The sequence below is a fragment of the Protomyctophum bolini genome, assembly GCF_963924005.1.
Source record: "Protomyctophum bolini genome assembly, chromosome: 6".
NCBI lineage: Eukaryota > Metazoa > Chordata > Actinopteri > Myctophiformes > Myctophidae > Protomyctophum > Protomyctophum bolini.
The window spans coordinates 14,118,132-14,135,766 of NC_137867.1; the positions used below are offsets into that span (position 1 = coordinate 14,118,132).

At 42.5% G+C, this 17,635-nt stretch overlaps 2 protein-coding genes across 2 annotated transcripts; both read right to left on the minus strand.

Moving 5' to 3' along the window:
• Positions 1–638: 638 nt before the first annotated feature.
• dmrt2a (doublesex and mab-3 related transcription factor 2a) lies at positions 639–4,386 on the minus strand. Its single transcript, XM_080765127.1, has 4 exons — positions 4,209–4,386; positions 3,574–4,009; positions 2,991–3,093; positions 639–2,086 (listed from the first exon to the last, which is right to left on the minus strand). Exons 2-4 carry the CDS (start codon positions 3,937–3,939, stop codon positions 966–968), a joined length of 1,590 nt encoding a protein of 529 aa, XP_080621253.1. The 5' UTR covers positions 3,940–4,009; positions 4,209–4,386; the 3' UTR covers positions 639–965.
• Positions 4,387–12,437: 8,051 nt separating this feature from the next.
• Positions 12,438–15,768, minus strand: dmrt3a (doublesex and mab-3 related transcription factor 3a; the record flags this gene model as incomplete). The annotated part of the gene is made up of 2 exons (XM_080766269.1): positions 12,438–13,465; positions 15,363–15,768. 2 exons carry the CDS (start codon positions 15,766–15,768, stop codon positions 12,438–12,440), a joined length of 1,434 nt encoding a protein of 477 aa, XP_080622395.1.
• Positions 15,769–17,635: the final 1,867 nt, after the last annotated feature.

A 17,635-nucleotide genomic window follows, 5' to 3' on the forward strand; every position in this document is an offset into this window, starting at 1 on the left:
AAAAGTAATCTGTTGATGGTTATCTTATAGTAACTAGATTATATTTATCCAAGCATGAGAATATAAGAATATGACGAAAAAAACGAATCAAATTAGGTTATATAGGCTATGAAATTTTAAATGTTCTCTTGTCAAATTACAACATACAGTATAGTGAGTTCATTGTAGTACACTGGAGTGCTGTCAAAATACAATATCCAATGATGAACATATTTGATCAGTTAGGCATATATGTTTTTTTTATCACAAACACATGTGCCACATGCACTTCATGCATGCATGTAGCTTAAACTTAAATTAATTTAGAATTATTAAAAAAAGCCTTGTCCTTGTATTTGTTCCTGCGTGTGTCTGTGCCATGTTTGCAAGTGTCTATATGTTTGCACGAGTGTCTTAAATTAAAATGATTAAAATGTGTTCCATGCTTTATAAACCATTTTTATATCTGGTTTGAAACATCTCTCTTGTCTCACTGGGCAGGTTTTAAATTATCTGTGAATTACATATAGTTAATGCAGGTGTCTTGACCTAAGAAAAACTGTTCTCTATTAAACCCATTATATAACTTCAGCATAAAATGAAATACAACTCCTTTTACAGAAAAATGAAATACAACACTTTCTACTTAAAGGTCTGTCTTATAAAGTTTATTGACATGAGGAAAACACTGGGGTAATGTTTAAATACTCTATACACAATAAAAGTAATTTGAACACATGCACACATAAAATACAATTATACATAAATATTACATCAGAATTTAGAAGGAGAAAATATGAAAGAAATGATCTAACATTTTGTAATTGACTTTACAAAAAGAAGAGATGCAGTGCCATGTGTTTGTTAATTCCTCTAGCCCAAAATCACAGCTGTAGAACGCCTCTTTTTAGAAGTGGAACTGGGATAATGTTCAGGGGAGTAAGAAAACCTGCAACTTACAGTGCAATTTGGGGAAATTAACAGTATTAATGGAACGCTCGACTCATGGCAGGGGTGGGTCTCTTCAATATGGCTTCCACTGAGAATGACAGGGGCTCGCCGGACCCCGTCTTGCTCCCTACAGACTTAGACAGAAAATCTTTTGCGTACCTGTCTGTGCATTTGAGGCTGTGAATGTCCTTGACGGCGCCTTCCCTGTATTTGCGGGCGGCCTCTTCTAAGAGCTCCTTGCAGTAAGGGGGAGCCCTGAGCTCCGGCCCGGCGCCAGGCCCGGACCCGGCCTTCTCACTCAGGGTGTGCTGGATCAGCGAGTGAAAGGAGTTGAGTTTCATCGACAGCGAATGCTTACTGCTGTCCTTGCTCAGCTTATTGAGAATGTGGCCGTGGCCGGGGGATGCATGGGGATGCAGGTTGCCTCCGAAGGTCTGTCCAAAGCCCCTCTTAGGGGGAGAGAAGGCAGAGCGCTCTCTCTGCCCCGCCTGAGCAATCCCAGATGGCTGGGGATCGGCCCGCGGGGGGTCCGACGCGTCATGTGGTGCGGCCGCTCTGGACCCCTCCAGTCTGGCGGCCGCGGCGGAGTCCTGCTCCGGAGGCTGGCTCTCCGCGGGCATCGTCTTGGGCTCCCACACCGCGCCCGGCTTCATGTTCTGCACCGCCGTGGCGTTGAGCAGGCACTGCTGGTAGAGGAGGGCGTCTCCCAGGTTGGCGGCCCCGCGGGGCCACACCACGAAGCCGCCCCGCGAGGACTGGAGCGGGTAGTGCCGGTAGGTGGTGGCCACGCTGACGTTGGACGAGATGAGCTCCACGTTGGCCGAGCCGGAGCCGTAGTGCATGGACATGTCCAGGCAGTTGGGGCCGATGAAGCCGCCGCACACGTCTTTGGGCTGCGGCTCGGCCTGCGGCGCCGAGGCGTAGGCCGCCTTGTAGGAGTTGTACTCGGCGGCGTGGTGGACCTGCACGCCGTTGGGAAAGAGCACCGCCGCCGCCTGACTGCTCTCCAGCAGCTCGCGCTCCTTGTACTCTCTCTCCAACATGATGGTTTCCAGCTCCTTGTCCGCAAAGGCCCTTCTCTTCCTCATGCGGTCGCTCAACGGCGGCGGGAGAGACGAGCTCCCCATGTATGGATCGGACTGGACTGGACGGTATCCTATATACCGTGAAAGGAAAAAGATCATGTTGATGTCTGCGTTGTGCACAGGAAAATAAAGGTGCCAACTGGAACCAAAACAGTTTCTTCAGGGATGGCGTATAGCCAAATAACTATTTATTTTAACGGTTCTTTAAAGCCTTTAATTATTATGCATCATTGACCGGTGTCTGTCAGGGGTCTATGGTCAACTCCTTTCCCCCCTACAGATCTCTCATTTTCGGTGAATGCTCAATATTAAAACATGCCCATAGAATAAGGATGCTAAGGTTTAAGTGGTTAAAGGTGCATGAAAACGAAACAAAAAACTGTTATTTAAGGAAACCATTGCGTTCTATAGGTTATTTGTGGAACCAATAGCCTTTTAAAGAGCAAAGAAAGAACGTTAAAATATTGTGTCTGCAACATATGCAAACAACAGATGTTGAATCTCAATCTTTAAAGGTTAATTCTTTCTGCATTTATCTTTTTTGTTTTTGTTTGGCATTAAAAGTATTTTAAAATCAGATATTTGTATAGAAAGGCCTGACCAGGGACAGGGGTCACAAATTAGTCTCAGCTAGAAACCCAATTCAACAGTTTCATGTTTTGATACATTGTTTTTTTGTATTGTCCCTGTCAAATAAACATATATACAAAAATAAATAGTAATATTTTTGGTCTGTAATGATGACAATGCTGGAGATGCAAATTTGTTAGCATTCTATAATTCAGAAAAAGAATGTTATAGCAAGTCAGAAGAATAAAGAAATCCAAGTGGTGTGATAAATAAGTAAAGAATAACAAATTGATTATTCAAACTGGAAAGAAGTAGAAGTTAGCCTGTTAAGAAGGCAAGGATTTCCTGGAATGTCATTTAACAGTGCTATAGCATTTATGAATGGTGCCTCTGTTGTTCTCTTACCTTCTAAGATGCTTTTAGCCAGCATGGTGGATGGTCGAATATGTCGTTGATATATTGTTCTTCTTTCCGCTGGAATCTGCTTCCCGGAAATCCCTTTCTTATCCTGATAAATTGATTATTGAGACAATAGAAAAAACGTCAGATCATTGAAATGTATATTTGATGCCTCATTTTGTAAAAGTGAGTGTCAGCTTTAAAACAAATACAAATATTCCAATATAAAGAATTATATAAATGTATAGTTGGCTAAATCAACAGATATACAAATACCACAAGCACAATGCAGCCCTCGACACGATTATTTAGCTATATTGTTTAATATCTGTTTAATAAGAATTTGTTTAATTAATGAGAAAACTGTTACTTTGTCATCTTTAAGTGACTGCTGTATAGGCCTATACTGCGTCTTTATTTAATTTTAGTATCCACACAACTTATAGCCTGCATAGCTTACAAAGTCAAACGTCAGTTGACACACACACACAACACACCCCACACACACACACACACACACACACACACACACACACACACACACACACACACACACACACACACACAAGACAACTAACTCCTTTCTCACCTCTGTGGCTTGTTGCCTTCGCAGTGCCACCTGTGCGGCCATAACCCTCTGTCTCTCCACCACTAGCAGACAGTTGGCACACTGGCAGTCTCGCCACCGGCAGAAGCGCTTGTGTCCCTTCAGACATGACACCACGCCGTGGTTTCTACAGCGCGCGCACTTCGGCGTTCGGCTCAGCTTCCTCTGGTCGCCTGCAGGAGCGACGCTGCCGGCGGTGCCCGGCGGTCTGTCGTCGCTCTTGCTCCCCGCCGCTTCGTCCTCCGTGGCCGCGGACAGCGACGAGCCGGTGTAGTCGCCTTGGTCGTCGCTTTCCGTTTCGAGACTTTCCACGTCGATTTCGAACTCACAACCTGCGACGTCAGTCATGTTTGTTTGCCAAAGTCCTCCTCGGTCGACTCTCGGTTACCCACGGTGCACTCCACTCATGCGTGTTTGCCTGTAAAAGATAATGCGATTGGTTGGTTATAATAGCCTATGTGATGTGACAGTTAACTTGACATATGGGTTGTAGTCGAATAGGCAACAAATTAGGCTATCAACCACTGTCGCGCCTATCGAGAACATCTGCGTTTAGATACCATTAAACCTATATATTAATTTAACTATCATGCATGCGCACATTACTCCAAACTTACTTCTACGCGGATCCAAATGATGTCTCCCTTCAGATATATAGTCAACACGATGCGAAGATTGAAGAATCACTATAGTCTCGAACTCCAAACAGTTAAACTCGTGATAATTCGGCCTATAGTCGCTCATTTGGGTGACTGCTCTGCGTCTTTACGCACGGACCTCGTACTGGCGCTGTCACTAGAAAGGGATCGAGGGTTTTCTCCTTGGAACAAAGCGCCACCCCTTTGAGGAATTTGGGTATGCGCGGTTTGTACGACGATTGGCTCATTTTCAGTTGACCAATTGGCTGCAGTCCACGAGTTTCCCAAATGATGAGTGTTTCGAGATCATCAGATGAGTGAGGCCCGATCTGTACAAACACACAAAGATCTATACAAACACACAAATCTTGTGAGCTTGTATATGGATCTGATATTTTCGGCGAGCCACACTGTTTTGCGACACAATCATAGAATTTGCTTTTGCCTATAAAATAAGGTCATGCAGTGGACAACTTGAAACTTATGATAATAATAATAATAATAACAACAAGGGTAATAATAATAATAATAATAATAAAATAGGCCAATAAAAAGTTAGCCTACATTATTATATGGCCTATATATAAAAAAAATGATCACTGCGTAAACATTATTGTACGGCATTTAATTGCCGTGACCAAAATGTATACACGCTAATAATATATAGAATATATTTTACGATAAATGGACAGAAATCATGCAGTTCGTTATATATATATATATATATATATATATATATATATATATATATATATATATACTTGTCGTTTTCAATAAACTTTGGTCACCATATTTAAAATTATTTGAATTACGTATAGGCTATACGTATATGTTTCTTCTCTACAGGGTTGACTTTTGAATTCATTGTAACATAGTAGCCGATGTATTGTTATACTTTTACTTAAGTACAAAATCATGGAGTAGCCTATACTTTTCCACCATGTGAAAGCCAAAGGCCACCGAGACTAGTTAAACAGTTCTATTATTGTTACATTTCCATGTCACCTCTGCTCTGCTACCATTTAGAAGACATAAATTAGACTAGTATGATGGTTCTTCTCTCGGGCAGATGGGTTAACAAAAGTAACTGAGTTCAGATTGGATGATTACAATGTTTTCACAACAAACGCGTCTGTGAAAACATGGAGTCAGCATGCGGGAAAGAACACAAAACAACTCTCACTGATGTGACTGATCAGCGGAATACCTGAATGTCACCCGGCCTATTATTACAGTTCAAATAATAGGCTAAACATCGCGAGAATTGTCCTCCGTGGGAATATAGAAATTAACCCCTTTCACATAGACTCAATGCTCAATGTTAAATTAGCTAATAATGTGCATATAAATATAGGTTTTATTCATGTTATAACATCACGTAGGCCTATAGGCCTAAAGAGCAAGTGAACAATATGGCAATTAAAAAGTGACAATATATAGCAAATAAATAAAATTCAGCATGAGGCTTGCTATAGACAAATGCATGTCATTCAAATGGGAAATAGCCCTATAACCCCTACCTACACTTAACTTTCAAAAAAAAAAAAAATCCGTTCTAGTTATAAGTCCGAAACTGCAAGAAGTTTTTCATTTCCACCAAGCGCGGGACAGAATCCTTTTTATTGCAGAGTAAAATGTATTAACCCCTTCCTATACGTTTCAAACAACGCAATTATGCCTTTTTATATCTTTAAAAAAACAAAATAAGATGATGATGATGATGATCGTATCCGTATCCGTATATCTAAAACTGAATCGCAAACATGATTTTTCATTGCACGGAATAATGCAGTGAGAATCGGATGATTTAATTTCCCCAAAAGGCCGTTCTTCAATAATAGGCCGTATATAAAACATACCGCCGAGAGTGTACAAATGGGGCCCTTATGAGTCCGTAACCGTTATTTGGTTCCATTTGCACACTCGTCTCGGAGATACATTAACCCCGAGGATTTTCCAGTGATGATGTTGTCCCCTGCGCATGCAGTCCAGACCAGACGTGCATGTGGTGAAGACGTCAGGCATGCAGGTGCAGCTTTGCCACTAGCTCGTCTTCTTCTAATTTATTAGCGAGGTTGTGACCGGCTACCTCTGGAGCTACCCAGGGTGCAATTTCCATATAAAGAATGCTTTGATCTTGGCCGTTCACCCTGTCTTCAAAACACATTAGCTGGTCAAATATGAGGAGCGGGTGCTGTCTTCATACCTCCAGGTGAAACGTGTTGTCTGTGTCCCGTCCCTGGACACGGTATAACCTACTATGGGTTTATAGGCCTATTATTGTCTGGCCCAAGTTTGCATGTAAAATATGTCAAAACCTGGATTTCGAACGGCGTATAGGGATATAATGTTATATATGCATAATTATACAATAATCCAGCTATTTAATTAGCTTGTTGTGTGTTTGTCCATTGATTCTCAAACTAGGACACAACATGTCTTGCTGCAGTCTAGACCCCCATTTGAAAATAATGTGTGCCCTGGGACCCCTGTGTATGTTGTTAAAAAATGTTTCAAAAAATATTCCAAATTTTTCGCATTTCTTTCAACATTTCAAATAGCCGATATGGGTTTAAGTGTTAAGCTTTTTTGTATGCATGCAGTATTAAGTAATTATGTTGGGGACCCCACCCCCCCCCCCCCCCTCCAATTAATAATAAATACATAAATAAATAAACATCATGTCAGATTTTCTTTTTCCTGCAGCAGCAACCAAAACACCCGCGCAGTTTATCTTTCCCGTGTGATTGAAACAACATGCATCTCTCTTGGAAATATCCCGCTGCGCGGCTCCCAGGGAGCCGCTGTCACAAGCACCTTGGGTCGGCACGCCATAAAGTGTAACAGGAGCTGTGTATAGACAGAACAGATCTGTGGGATCACTGGGGCCCTGTTATGTTAATTAGCTTCTGAAGAGAGGGCTCTGATGGACTGGCAACACATGCAACCGGCTAAATACAAAACCATGCGGGTGTCGTTTGTCTCCATTTGATGGGCGCGCACGGAGGCTGCTGCCTCGCTGACCTAGCCGCCTGTAATGCATTGCAACATCATCACACCCCCATCCGCTCTCTCTCTGTGTGTGTGTGTGTGTGTGTGTGTGTGTGTGTGTGTGTGTGTGTGTGTGTGTGCGTGTGTGTGTGTGTGTGTGTGTGTGTGTGCCTGTCTCATTTCAGAACATTTCATTCTTTAATACCACTTGCCAATATTAAGAAAATGTATGATGAATAAAATGAATTAATGATTAATACAAAATAAATAAAGCTTGCTGTCTATCAGCTGTGCTCTGACTGCATGCAAAATGTTTGACCTGCATGAGTCACCTTAATGAGATGGGGCTGATTTACGTCTTAAATCTGAGGGGATTTAAATAGTATTGAGAAAAAAATGCTGCTATTTGTCCCAAAGTGACTGCAAAAAAAATGCTGCTATTTGTCCCAAAGTGACTGCAAAAAAAATGCTGCTACTAATTTCAAAAAATCTTTATACCATACATGTGACATAGTTCCGTTTACAAAATGCTGTACCCCCCCCCCCCCCCCAACTGTATACGTTCCTGTTTTTATACAACTGTTTTTATATTTTGACACTTGACTTTGATTTATAGCCAATCTGTCCACATTGTAGCCTAAAAGGAAGTCACTTTATCTTGTTTAGACCTCACGGTTAAACGTTGTAATTTGTTTGCTGCTGTGTCGCTAAATACATATTTGTTGAGCATTCCAAACTAAAGTGAGTTGCGAGCCCAGTTTGGCTCAGTACCAATATACAAATAACGGATGTGCGTTATATTTTGACTTTGACTTTAAATGATGCCATATATTTATTCCTCGTATGACCACAGGATGGCAGAATAGCTTAGTTACATCATCACATGTGTGAAAACAAAAGTAACAAACAAAACAACATACCTGGCACGTGTCCGTTCTGGCAGGGTCCATCCAGATCATGAATGTAGACAGTAGGCGCCACCTAATTACAGGGGAGCCATTGATTAATTAATTGATTGATTGATTGATTGATTGATTGATAAATTCATTCATTCATTCATGTATGTTGTAGTTGTAGATGTAGCCTACATCTACAACAAGATCTGTATAGGCAAGCATTTTGTCTTAGATAAACATCATGTAGGTCTATAACGAAATGCTTGCCCTTGGCTTGAGCAATAGGCATAGGCCTACATCCACCCATGGGCCTGTTATAGCTCCAATCGGAACTCTCCCTCCACCTGCAATGTGAGGTTCCACTGCGTCGTTAGTTACATAGCTAATAATGTTCAACATTATATTGTTTGTATTGTACATGAGAAAAGCCTGGATCAATGTCAGCACTAGATGGCGCCATTGTACAGGTTTACAAAGGCAAAACATCTATGCAGTGGAGCTGAAGCGTATAGCCTACGTCATAGAGATTGTCAGGGAGCAAAACACATTGTTGACCTTGTCAAAGCACTGGCTTTGTTACACACATGGCAAAGATAAATGCAAGTTTTGCTGGTCGCCAAGATTTGCCTAGATGCCAGTCTAATCCTGATGCATCACTGAACAGTATAGGCTACATGAAATGAGAGAGAGAGGAAAAAATCACACCCTGAGAAGTAAGTGGTGCAACTCCGTGTGGGGGGGACCCCGGAACTTCCAGACCCACAGGAACGCACCTGAAATCATCATACAGTTAATATGTTTGTGTGTGTTAGACACTTGGTTTTGAAAAACAACCAAATGCTATTAATGCTCAGACACAGGTAGCCAGCCAGCCAGGCAGTCAGGCACACACAAAGCACTTAATGAAGTGGTTGCACCACTTAAAAAGTGTTTTGAGCTCTCATTTTACTAATATAAGCTGCAATACTGATCTCTCGAACATCATACCTCACTCAGGCGACCCAGCTGGTGTGATCAAGTCCCGACTTACGTCCCAGTAGCTACCCTCGATCAGTGCCATTAGGGAAAGACCAAGGCCACACAATCCGTTGGAACTACTCCAGAACTACTCTGCCGGGGCTGGGAGGTACGCTTCTGGTGCATGGAAGGACTAGGCTCTGTGGGTTGACTCCTGTCTGGGCCCCTCCTACGTCTCACCAGGTCCACTCCTGCTCTCACCAGCCCAGGGCCTGTAGGCTACATTGCACCAGAGTCCCAGAACCAGACATTTCATTCAGGAGTGGTGGATTCCTCAGCCTCCACCTGAGCAGCAAGGTGGTGCTGCAGGCTCCGCTTGCGGCTTGAATGGTCCTCCCTTGCTGAATAACGTATCGTTTATGAATTCGTATTCTTGATTTGTTTTAAAATTGTCATGTAATCATCAAGCCATATTTTAAGATTGATCGCTCATTTAGCACAAAGAAAGAAGTGATGATGGCCAGTAGACGTTTAAAATAAATAAGTGACGAGTACTTTTTTCCATTTGAAAGTAAAGAAATACAGAATAACTCGAGGTTCGGAAACGCAATGGTGGACAACAATATTGGAAAGGTGATTATTAGGAAAGCCAGAAAATAATGTCAGACATTGTTGGCCGCTAGGAGTGTCAGAAAAAGTGAAACCAAGAGTCACTTGTCCAACGGACAAGTACAATTTTAATGCACTCCGGAAAGATGTATTACTTGTCCCCGACAACAGGACAAGCCTTAATGTTAAGCCCTAAAGATACCTTGACACTCATACACTTAACTACAGAAGTATTAAGTATAGCTCATCCACCCCTGTTAGTACCGGTTCAATTCATTGTAAATGTGATTTATCTTATAAATATTGTGCAAGTATAGATAGACCATCTATCATCACCCTGTGGCTTTTCTTTAGTCTAAATGTTGTAATCAGTAAGCTATTAGTCTCCTTACCGATAAGCCTGTCCACTGAATCAATTCAATAACACACACTTCTTTGGACCAGCAGCACTTAAGGGTATTTGAGGGTCAGTTACAATATGTATACATTAAAGACATAATACAGTCAGAAATTGACTTGAAATGAAGCTGCTATACCTCAGAAACCTCATGGCTCATTGTCAAATCCTACTGTTAGGTAATCTTTCTGTTACTTTCCCTGCTATACTCATGACTACCGCCATCACTCACGCATGCAGCCAGGCACACACTCACACACGAGACCAGATGAAATCATGAGGAATATCAAAGTGTCAGTAAAGGCTAACCGTGGTACAACATGAGTGGACAATCACTGAAAACCTATACTGTATAGTACAGAGGTTTCAACTTGCCTGCTCCAATGTTGATACAGCTGAGCTGGTCATTGGCTGTCAGTCCTTAAATAGTGGAATAAGTATTAAAACCTGTATTCAAATTACAAAGTACATTTAATTCGATTTTCCAGACATTTAAAAAAAATACCAATTGAGTACTATAGATGAATAAGTCCACACTAATTATCCATAATGTATAAATGATGGATAAGGGGTCAGGACAACTAGGCCTTTTCGTGGAGGGGTCAGAATACATTTTGGACTTAGACTGTTATTCGTCTATAGTACTCAATTATTTAAAAGAAATAGCTGAACTACAAGCTCACGTCATGACACATTGAGCTTGTAGATTGACTGTTTTCACAATATTTGCACCTTTTTCCATTCCTAGAAATGTAATGGAATCAAAAGTACCATATTTGTCTTTCAAATGTCATGGAGTGAAAGCATCCAAAAATACAAATACTCAAGTAAAGTACAGATACTCGAAAAGAGTATGCATTGTCTCGTTTTCCAGGGGGTCCTCAAGTTAACTTACTCACTTAAGTGCAGTACTCAAGTAAATGTACTAATTTGGAGTACATTATTAGTACATTAGTACAGTATATTCCAGATACAGGCCACTGCATGACAGTGTAAATGGGTAGCCATGAACCCCTTTCTAAAGAAATCCAATCAGGAGACGTGCAAACTATGCAGTCTGACCACTCTAAACAAACACACAATCTCTGAATTGATGAAGTCTGCAAACCTCACTAAACCGTAAATCCTCAGTCTTCAGTTTAGAGAGAGAGTGTTCACATTTGTACACTACTAAGAGTTACAAATTAATAAATTACCACTGAGGATGCTAGAGGAACTGTTACTATGTGAACGGTTATTTATTACACTATTGTTTCATAATATTTTACTAGACTTTTCAATCTTCCCGTTCTTATAATTTGTTGGTCTAATCTCTAATGCATAATGTATATAGGCCTATAGAACTACAACCTTACTATTAGAAACTGTCAACATGTGTATGAGTGATGGGTGTTTTGTCAATATTTGTCAAGATCAGTGTCATGGTCGTTGGTCACCATGATGAATCCTTAACATTATTTATGCTGTACTTTCTTTACATTCCAATGAAGTGATTATGATACCAAACACTAGCACTTGAATAATCTGTGGTGTCAATATATCAGAATTCTTTAGAAAACACATATTTTGCTTACACAACATTTCTGCAATTGAAATGGATTTCAAATTCACAATTAAAGGTGATAATGTGATTTTTTGTTACTTCAAACTAAGTATTGTTAAATAGCTCTAGCCTATACTCACGTTATAGCAATAATTGCTATAGTGTTTGTTCAATAATTGGAAATCCGGATGATTCTGAGATCAAACTAATGACAGCAATCTCATACATTCTCTATTAACAAGGTTTATTTGGCATACTCTTGACACATGCATTGATGTTCTTTACATCGAATACTTTCACAGTACTAAACATGCTTACAGGAAATATTTGATAGATTTTCATAAACCACTTGACCATTCTGTTACAATCGTCCATTTCAGTCACATCCATATCAGCCCATGGGTATGTTGACAGCACGAGGGATGCTATTAAAAGGCTACCATTTCCATCACTTTCAAGGGGACGACCGCTTGAAGGAGATCAATTTAACCACATGAACGTCATCATCGGCGAACATTCGTCGAAAGTATATAGGTTCTAGAAAAATATCAGATCTATAAGCTCACAACGTGTTTTGTCATGGTGTGTTGTGAGCTTGTAGATCGGCCATTTGCACAGAAGCGATTTGGTGCAGAGGAAATAAAGGAGCGGGGGGCAATACAATTACAGACCCCTGGGGGACTCCGGTCAACGAAGTATTAAACAAGGAATCTGTCCACTTTTCACATGAACATACATTGTTCACTCCAATTGCTATACATTTTTTGGTGCTTTCGGTGGCCTTTGCGGCATTGTTCCGGCTCGCCCCGGGCCGTTCAGGTGGAGGAGTTGAGGATGCGGGAGTCCGCCGAGTCTGAATGCTCGTCATACTCCTCCTCGGGGGAGTAGAGGCTGGGCTTGGGCCCCAGCGAGCAGCCCTCCTCCTGAATGCTGATACGCTGCTCCTCGGCGGGCCGGGAGGACAGGATGGGGGAGCTGCGGAACATGGCGGCGCCCCCGGGGGCGGCGGCGGCGACCGGCGGGAAGGGGGAGACGTACTGCGCCGCCGAGCGCAGCTGGTACTGCTGCTGCAGAGTCATGGTATTCCACAGCGTCACGTCGTTGTGCATGAAGGGGTTGGCCTGGCTGCGCGTCAGGGAGTTGCGCAGCATCAGCGGGTAGCGGCTCGGCTGGTGGAAAGGCGCGTGGTGCTGCAGGGGCATGCCCAGCGGGCCGGCGGACACCACTCCGGACGTCGGGTCGGACGAGAAGCGCAGCGACTCGGGCACCCGGAACGCCGAGCCCACCGACCACTTGGTGGAGGTGGACACCGGGTGGTACGAGCCCAGCGTGTGCTCGAAGAGGTGTCCGTTGGTGGGCAGCACGAGGGTGTCGGGGTGGGGGTCCGAGTGGGGCAGGGAGCCACTGTCAGGGGTCCGGCTGGACAGCAGCACCTCGATGGCCCCTACCAGGTCGCCTCCACAGCCCCGGAGGATGAGCTCCAGCACGGGGGGCTTGTGAGTGGGGAAGATCTTCTTGAGGACGTCCAGGGGGGGGCGGTTGGCCCGGAGGTTGAAGGGCAGAGAGATGGAGCCAGCCATTCCCTCGATCATTACGCTCTGCTCAGCAGGGCTGGGGTACTTGTGGCCGGGGCTTCCGGGCTTGGCCTCGCGGCCCGTGCTGCAGGCTTTCGGCAGGCTGAAGCGGCTCTCCTCTGGATGGGAGGGGGTCTCGGGGGGGTCAGGGGTGTAGCAGGAGTTGGGCTTGGAGCCTTCTGGGGAGCTGACGGGGTCCTGCTCCTTCTCACTGGAGCTGCCCCCGTTCTCTCCTCCCGACACCTCGCCTGCACCGTCTTCAGTCGCTTCTACAGACCAACAAGACATAAGAAACAGAGGATTATTAATAATAATAATACTTAAATGATATCTGTTGAGTACATTGTACATTCTAGATGAGTTATATTATAATTTTGAATTGCTGTATAACATGTTTGCAAAATGACATAGCTTAGCACATACAGCATACACAACACACCACCTGCAGTGTAAGCTGCTCAGGCCAAGGCTCTTAAAGTCCTCTTGAGGAGAAAGGTAACATACAATTAATGGGTTGTCAACTTGTCTCCAACACTGCAATTTATGTGGATTTCCTTTTTTTCCTCCCCAATTCTGTTAACACAAAGTGCTGACTGGGTGTCATTGAGGAATCTGCTATCGATGCCTTTTGACCACATTTTGTAAACAGATTGCCTGTTGCTTGGTAACATTTCACTCGAAGTTGACCTCCTGCTAGAAATATGGCGATTACATTCGATTTGCGCTGTCCAGCGTTGATTACAGTAATCTTTTAAACCAGTAGTTTTCAAAGTGGGGTCTGGGGACCCCAGGGGTCCTTAAAAGGTGGTTCCATGCAGGGTGTCCACAGCTAAATTATTGATATCGGAACCAAATGGACCCTCACAGGTCTGCAACTCAGAGAATTTACAAACAGAACCAAATGCACCCTTGATGAGTTCATTTGGTTCCATTTGTACACACTCAGGGTTATGAGAGTCTGTAGCCATGCCGACTATACTATACTGTGGGGTCCTTGAAATGTAAACGTTTTCAACCCACAGTTTTCCAATTTACTTGGCCTTTTGTGTATATATATGCCAGTCTCAACACTAGAAGAATCAAATAGAAAATAATGTTTTAAATAAAATATATAAAATAAAAACAATGTTAAATTGTGGCTGGATTATTGTGTATGGTATAAATAAATAAAACTCATGATCTCAATGGATTGTAAAGTCAACATATAGTCTTAAGGACTGTTTCAGGAGGGGAAAAACAGCAATAATATTTGGTCAGTCACCGATATTTGATTGAGAGAGTATAATAGTCCTACACTGAAATCCTACCTTGATATTTTATATGTAGGTCAAACCACTTTTGGATTTCTCACAACAAAGCCCTGCTTTCTCTCAAGAAAAAGCATAACCATATGTCTATATAAAATAAATACATGTATTTACTATTTACCTACCTTTACCGTTGTATATTGTAGGCCTATATGAAATACGAAATTACACAACAATGACCAAAACCTACATTTTTCAAATTTATGTTATTTTTCAATGTGTTTAAGATTCATTAATAATAATAATAATAATAATTATTATTATTATTATTATTATTATTATGGTAAATAGGTGGCAGAATGTAAAAGGTCAATTTCAACTATAACATTATTGCACTGCATGTGAATATTTACAGCCTGCCATAGGCTATTATTTAGAGACACCTCGCACTTTGAACTGGAATGCACTGATATTTATTTTGATTGTGTATTTTATTTATTTTTAATTTTTTTGTGAAACGGTCATTCAATTGTAAAAAATAATAACATTGAAAACGGTGTTTATCTGAACTGTATATAGAGCAGGCCAGGCCTGCAATCCAATAAGCAATTATAGCCCATTTTAAAGTGCTGTCATTGTTCATTTAAAAATCACAAGCATCCATTGTCGGGTTAAAGTTATACATTGTTTCCTCCGTTTCTCTAGAAACGTAGCCATTCTCAACTTGTTCCTATTTTATGAATAAATAAAAATGTATCGGTTAATTATACCTTCAAATAAACCTATAACCTATTCGCCATATATAGTCGCAGACACATCTCTGCCTTCGCACCGAAACACGTTTTCCTGCTAGGCTACTTTTTCGTTGTTCTTGACTTGAACGCGTCGACAGGAGGAGTGTGGAGACCGCTGTTTTTACCTGTGCATGGCTGCGTAGTTCTGGCCGCTTGTTCCGAGGAGCTCCACCTCAGGTCCAACTCCTCCGCCCGCGCCGCCGCCGGTCCCTGCAGGCTCCCCTCGCCCGGCACCGGGATGCTGATGCCGGGCAGCGCCCGGAGCGACTCCGGGATGAGGCTCTCCAAACTCTCGTTGGCCTGCTGCCGGCGGAGCGCCACCTGCGCCGCCATGACCCGCTGGCGCTCGATGATCAGGATGCACTTCTCGCAGGTGCAGTCCTTGAAGCGGCAGTAGCGCTTGTGGCCCTTGAGCCAGGACAGCACGCCGTGGTTCCTGCACCGCGCGCACTTGGGCGTCCTCTGGAGCGGCGCGCGCGGCTGCGACACGGGCCCCCCCATGTAGAGGTATGGGGAACCGTAGCCGTTCATTTTTCAAAAAAGCCGGGGGGGCAGTTCTTCAGACGCGGGCTGTGTCCAACAAGAGCAAGAAGAAGGACGCGCACACAAGTGCATCTGATAATAAAGGCGTGGGTGCAGGAGTGCTGTCACTGTCAGCACACACAGCAGTCAAGAGATGAAGCTCTCTTTAGCTGCTCGCTACACGCATGATAGGCTAAGTGAAGAGGTGCTGGCTTGGAGTGAGTGGAGGATCCACCTTTCAAAGCTGCAGCTGACGGCCAAAGATATGCATCAGATGATCAGATTGACACGCATTGTAACGAAGGGGTGCTGTCAGTCGCGCCATGCATGGCGCTCCCAAAAGCAGACACATGCACTGCACACACACTGCCTGAACGTTATGGAATTTAAAGATGTAAACATTTCACAGGACTAACTGTTCATGCAGTTTAAGGAAAAGAAGGCCTGGGGACTCACTGAATAAGATAGATGGCATGGCAGAAAAACAAACTGAACTACAACCCAATGCTCATTCTAAATATTTTCAACCGTTTAGGCCCCTAAAGCATAACATGCTATATGACTTACAAGTTATATAAATAGGCTTTATATGAACAAGGTATATTTGGTTTAATGCAATTGAAGAAGAAGCCAATACAAAAAAATATTACATATTTTCAAAATATCTGATACCCTCCTCATCCAACTGTAAACAATAATAAACGCCAGAAACGACTGCATTTCTTATTTTCTTCTATACATTCCAGCTCATAAGTGCTTTACTGCCTACAGACATGTAGACATAGAATAATTAATTCTGGTAAAAAAATATAATGCGATCGCGGATCGTTCATTCTCTCACCTTTCATATAAATGCGCATAGCTTAGATGATTAGGCATGTACACGACTCGAGCGCTTAACTGCAGGGCATTATAAAAATCCCTTTTGGAACGAGGAGCAAAAAAATTGTTTAGGATGGTGATATGTCCCTTTCGTCTCGCCTAATAGAGGGCATTGAAACATAACACCGGACAAACCCCAGTCCCATTTCTGACCGTAAAAAGGTTTATTCAAGCAAATAATGGGATCCGAGGCGTGCGGCTTTAGAGAATAAGGCCATGGTAAACTTCACCACATGAAGCCCGTCTCCAGGGCTATTAAGCTTTTAATTGGAAAATAGCAGAGGAAATTTCAAGGTGACTAGAATGCGTTTGCAGTTTGTGCCGGCCGAGTAAATTTGTGGGAGTAGGAGTCAGTGGTTGAACGCCCACACGACAATGCATAATAAATTTATTTACGTTGTTCGTTGATAAGAGTAAAACACAGACCTAAATAAAAGTTATATTGCCAACTAAATATAATTGGCATTGGCAATAGGCCTATATTTTTGCATGAGAATGTGATGCATAAAATGTATGCAAGATTTTTTTTTAGTGATAGCACAACATGCAAACATGATCCACATTTTATGCTTACGAGCCCAAGTCAGCCATCTGTCAGCCTGCAAATGAGAGAAATAAAGACTTGTTTGTCGAACCGCAATTAACTAACAAATGTGATGTATAGGCCTAGTATTATTTAACACACTAATCTTGTAACATGTCTATGGACAGATTTCAAAGTTGATTAAACCAATATGTAATATAGTGGTTAAGTGCTATATAGGCTTAATTAAAATGCTATAGGCTAATTCAAACGCCATTTGCCTATAGGGCTACACATAATATTCTAAAATAAATCTTCCCCGTTGACATGTTGGATGTAACGGGGAAAAGTCACCCTGTTAAAACCAATACATTTTATATGTGCATAAACTTTCAGACTGAAAAATCCTAAATATTAATTTGAACAGAGTGGGGGCATATAGTGTGTGTGTGTGTGTGTGTGTGTGTGTGT

Coding starts and splice junctions, on each gene's coding strand:
- dmrt2a (XM_080765127.1), bottom strand. CDS start 3,939: ATGACTGACGTCGCAGGTTGTGAGTTCGAAATCGACGTGGAAAGTCTC. Junction 3,094..3,573: donor GAAGGCAACAAGCCACAGAG/GTGAGAAAGGAG, acceptor TCAATTTATCAG/GATAAGAAAGGGATTTCCGG. Junction 2,087..2,990: donor GGCTAAAAGCATCTTAGAAG/GTAAGAGAACAA, acceptor CACGGTATATAG/GATACCGTCCAGTCCAGTCC.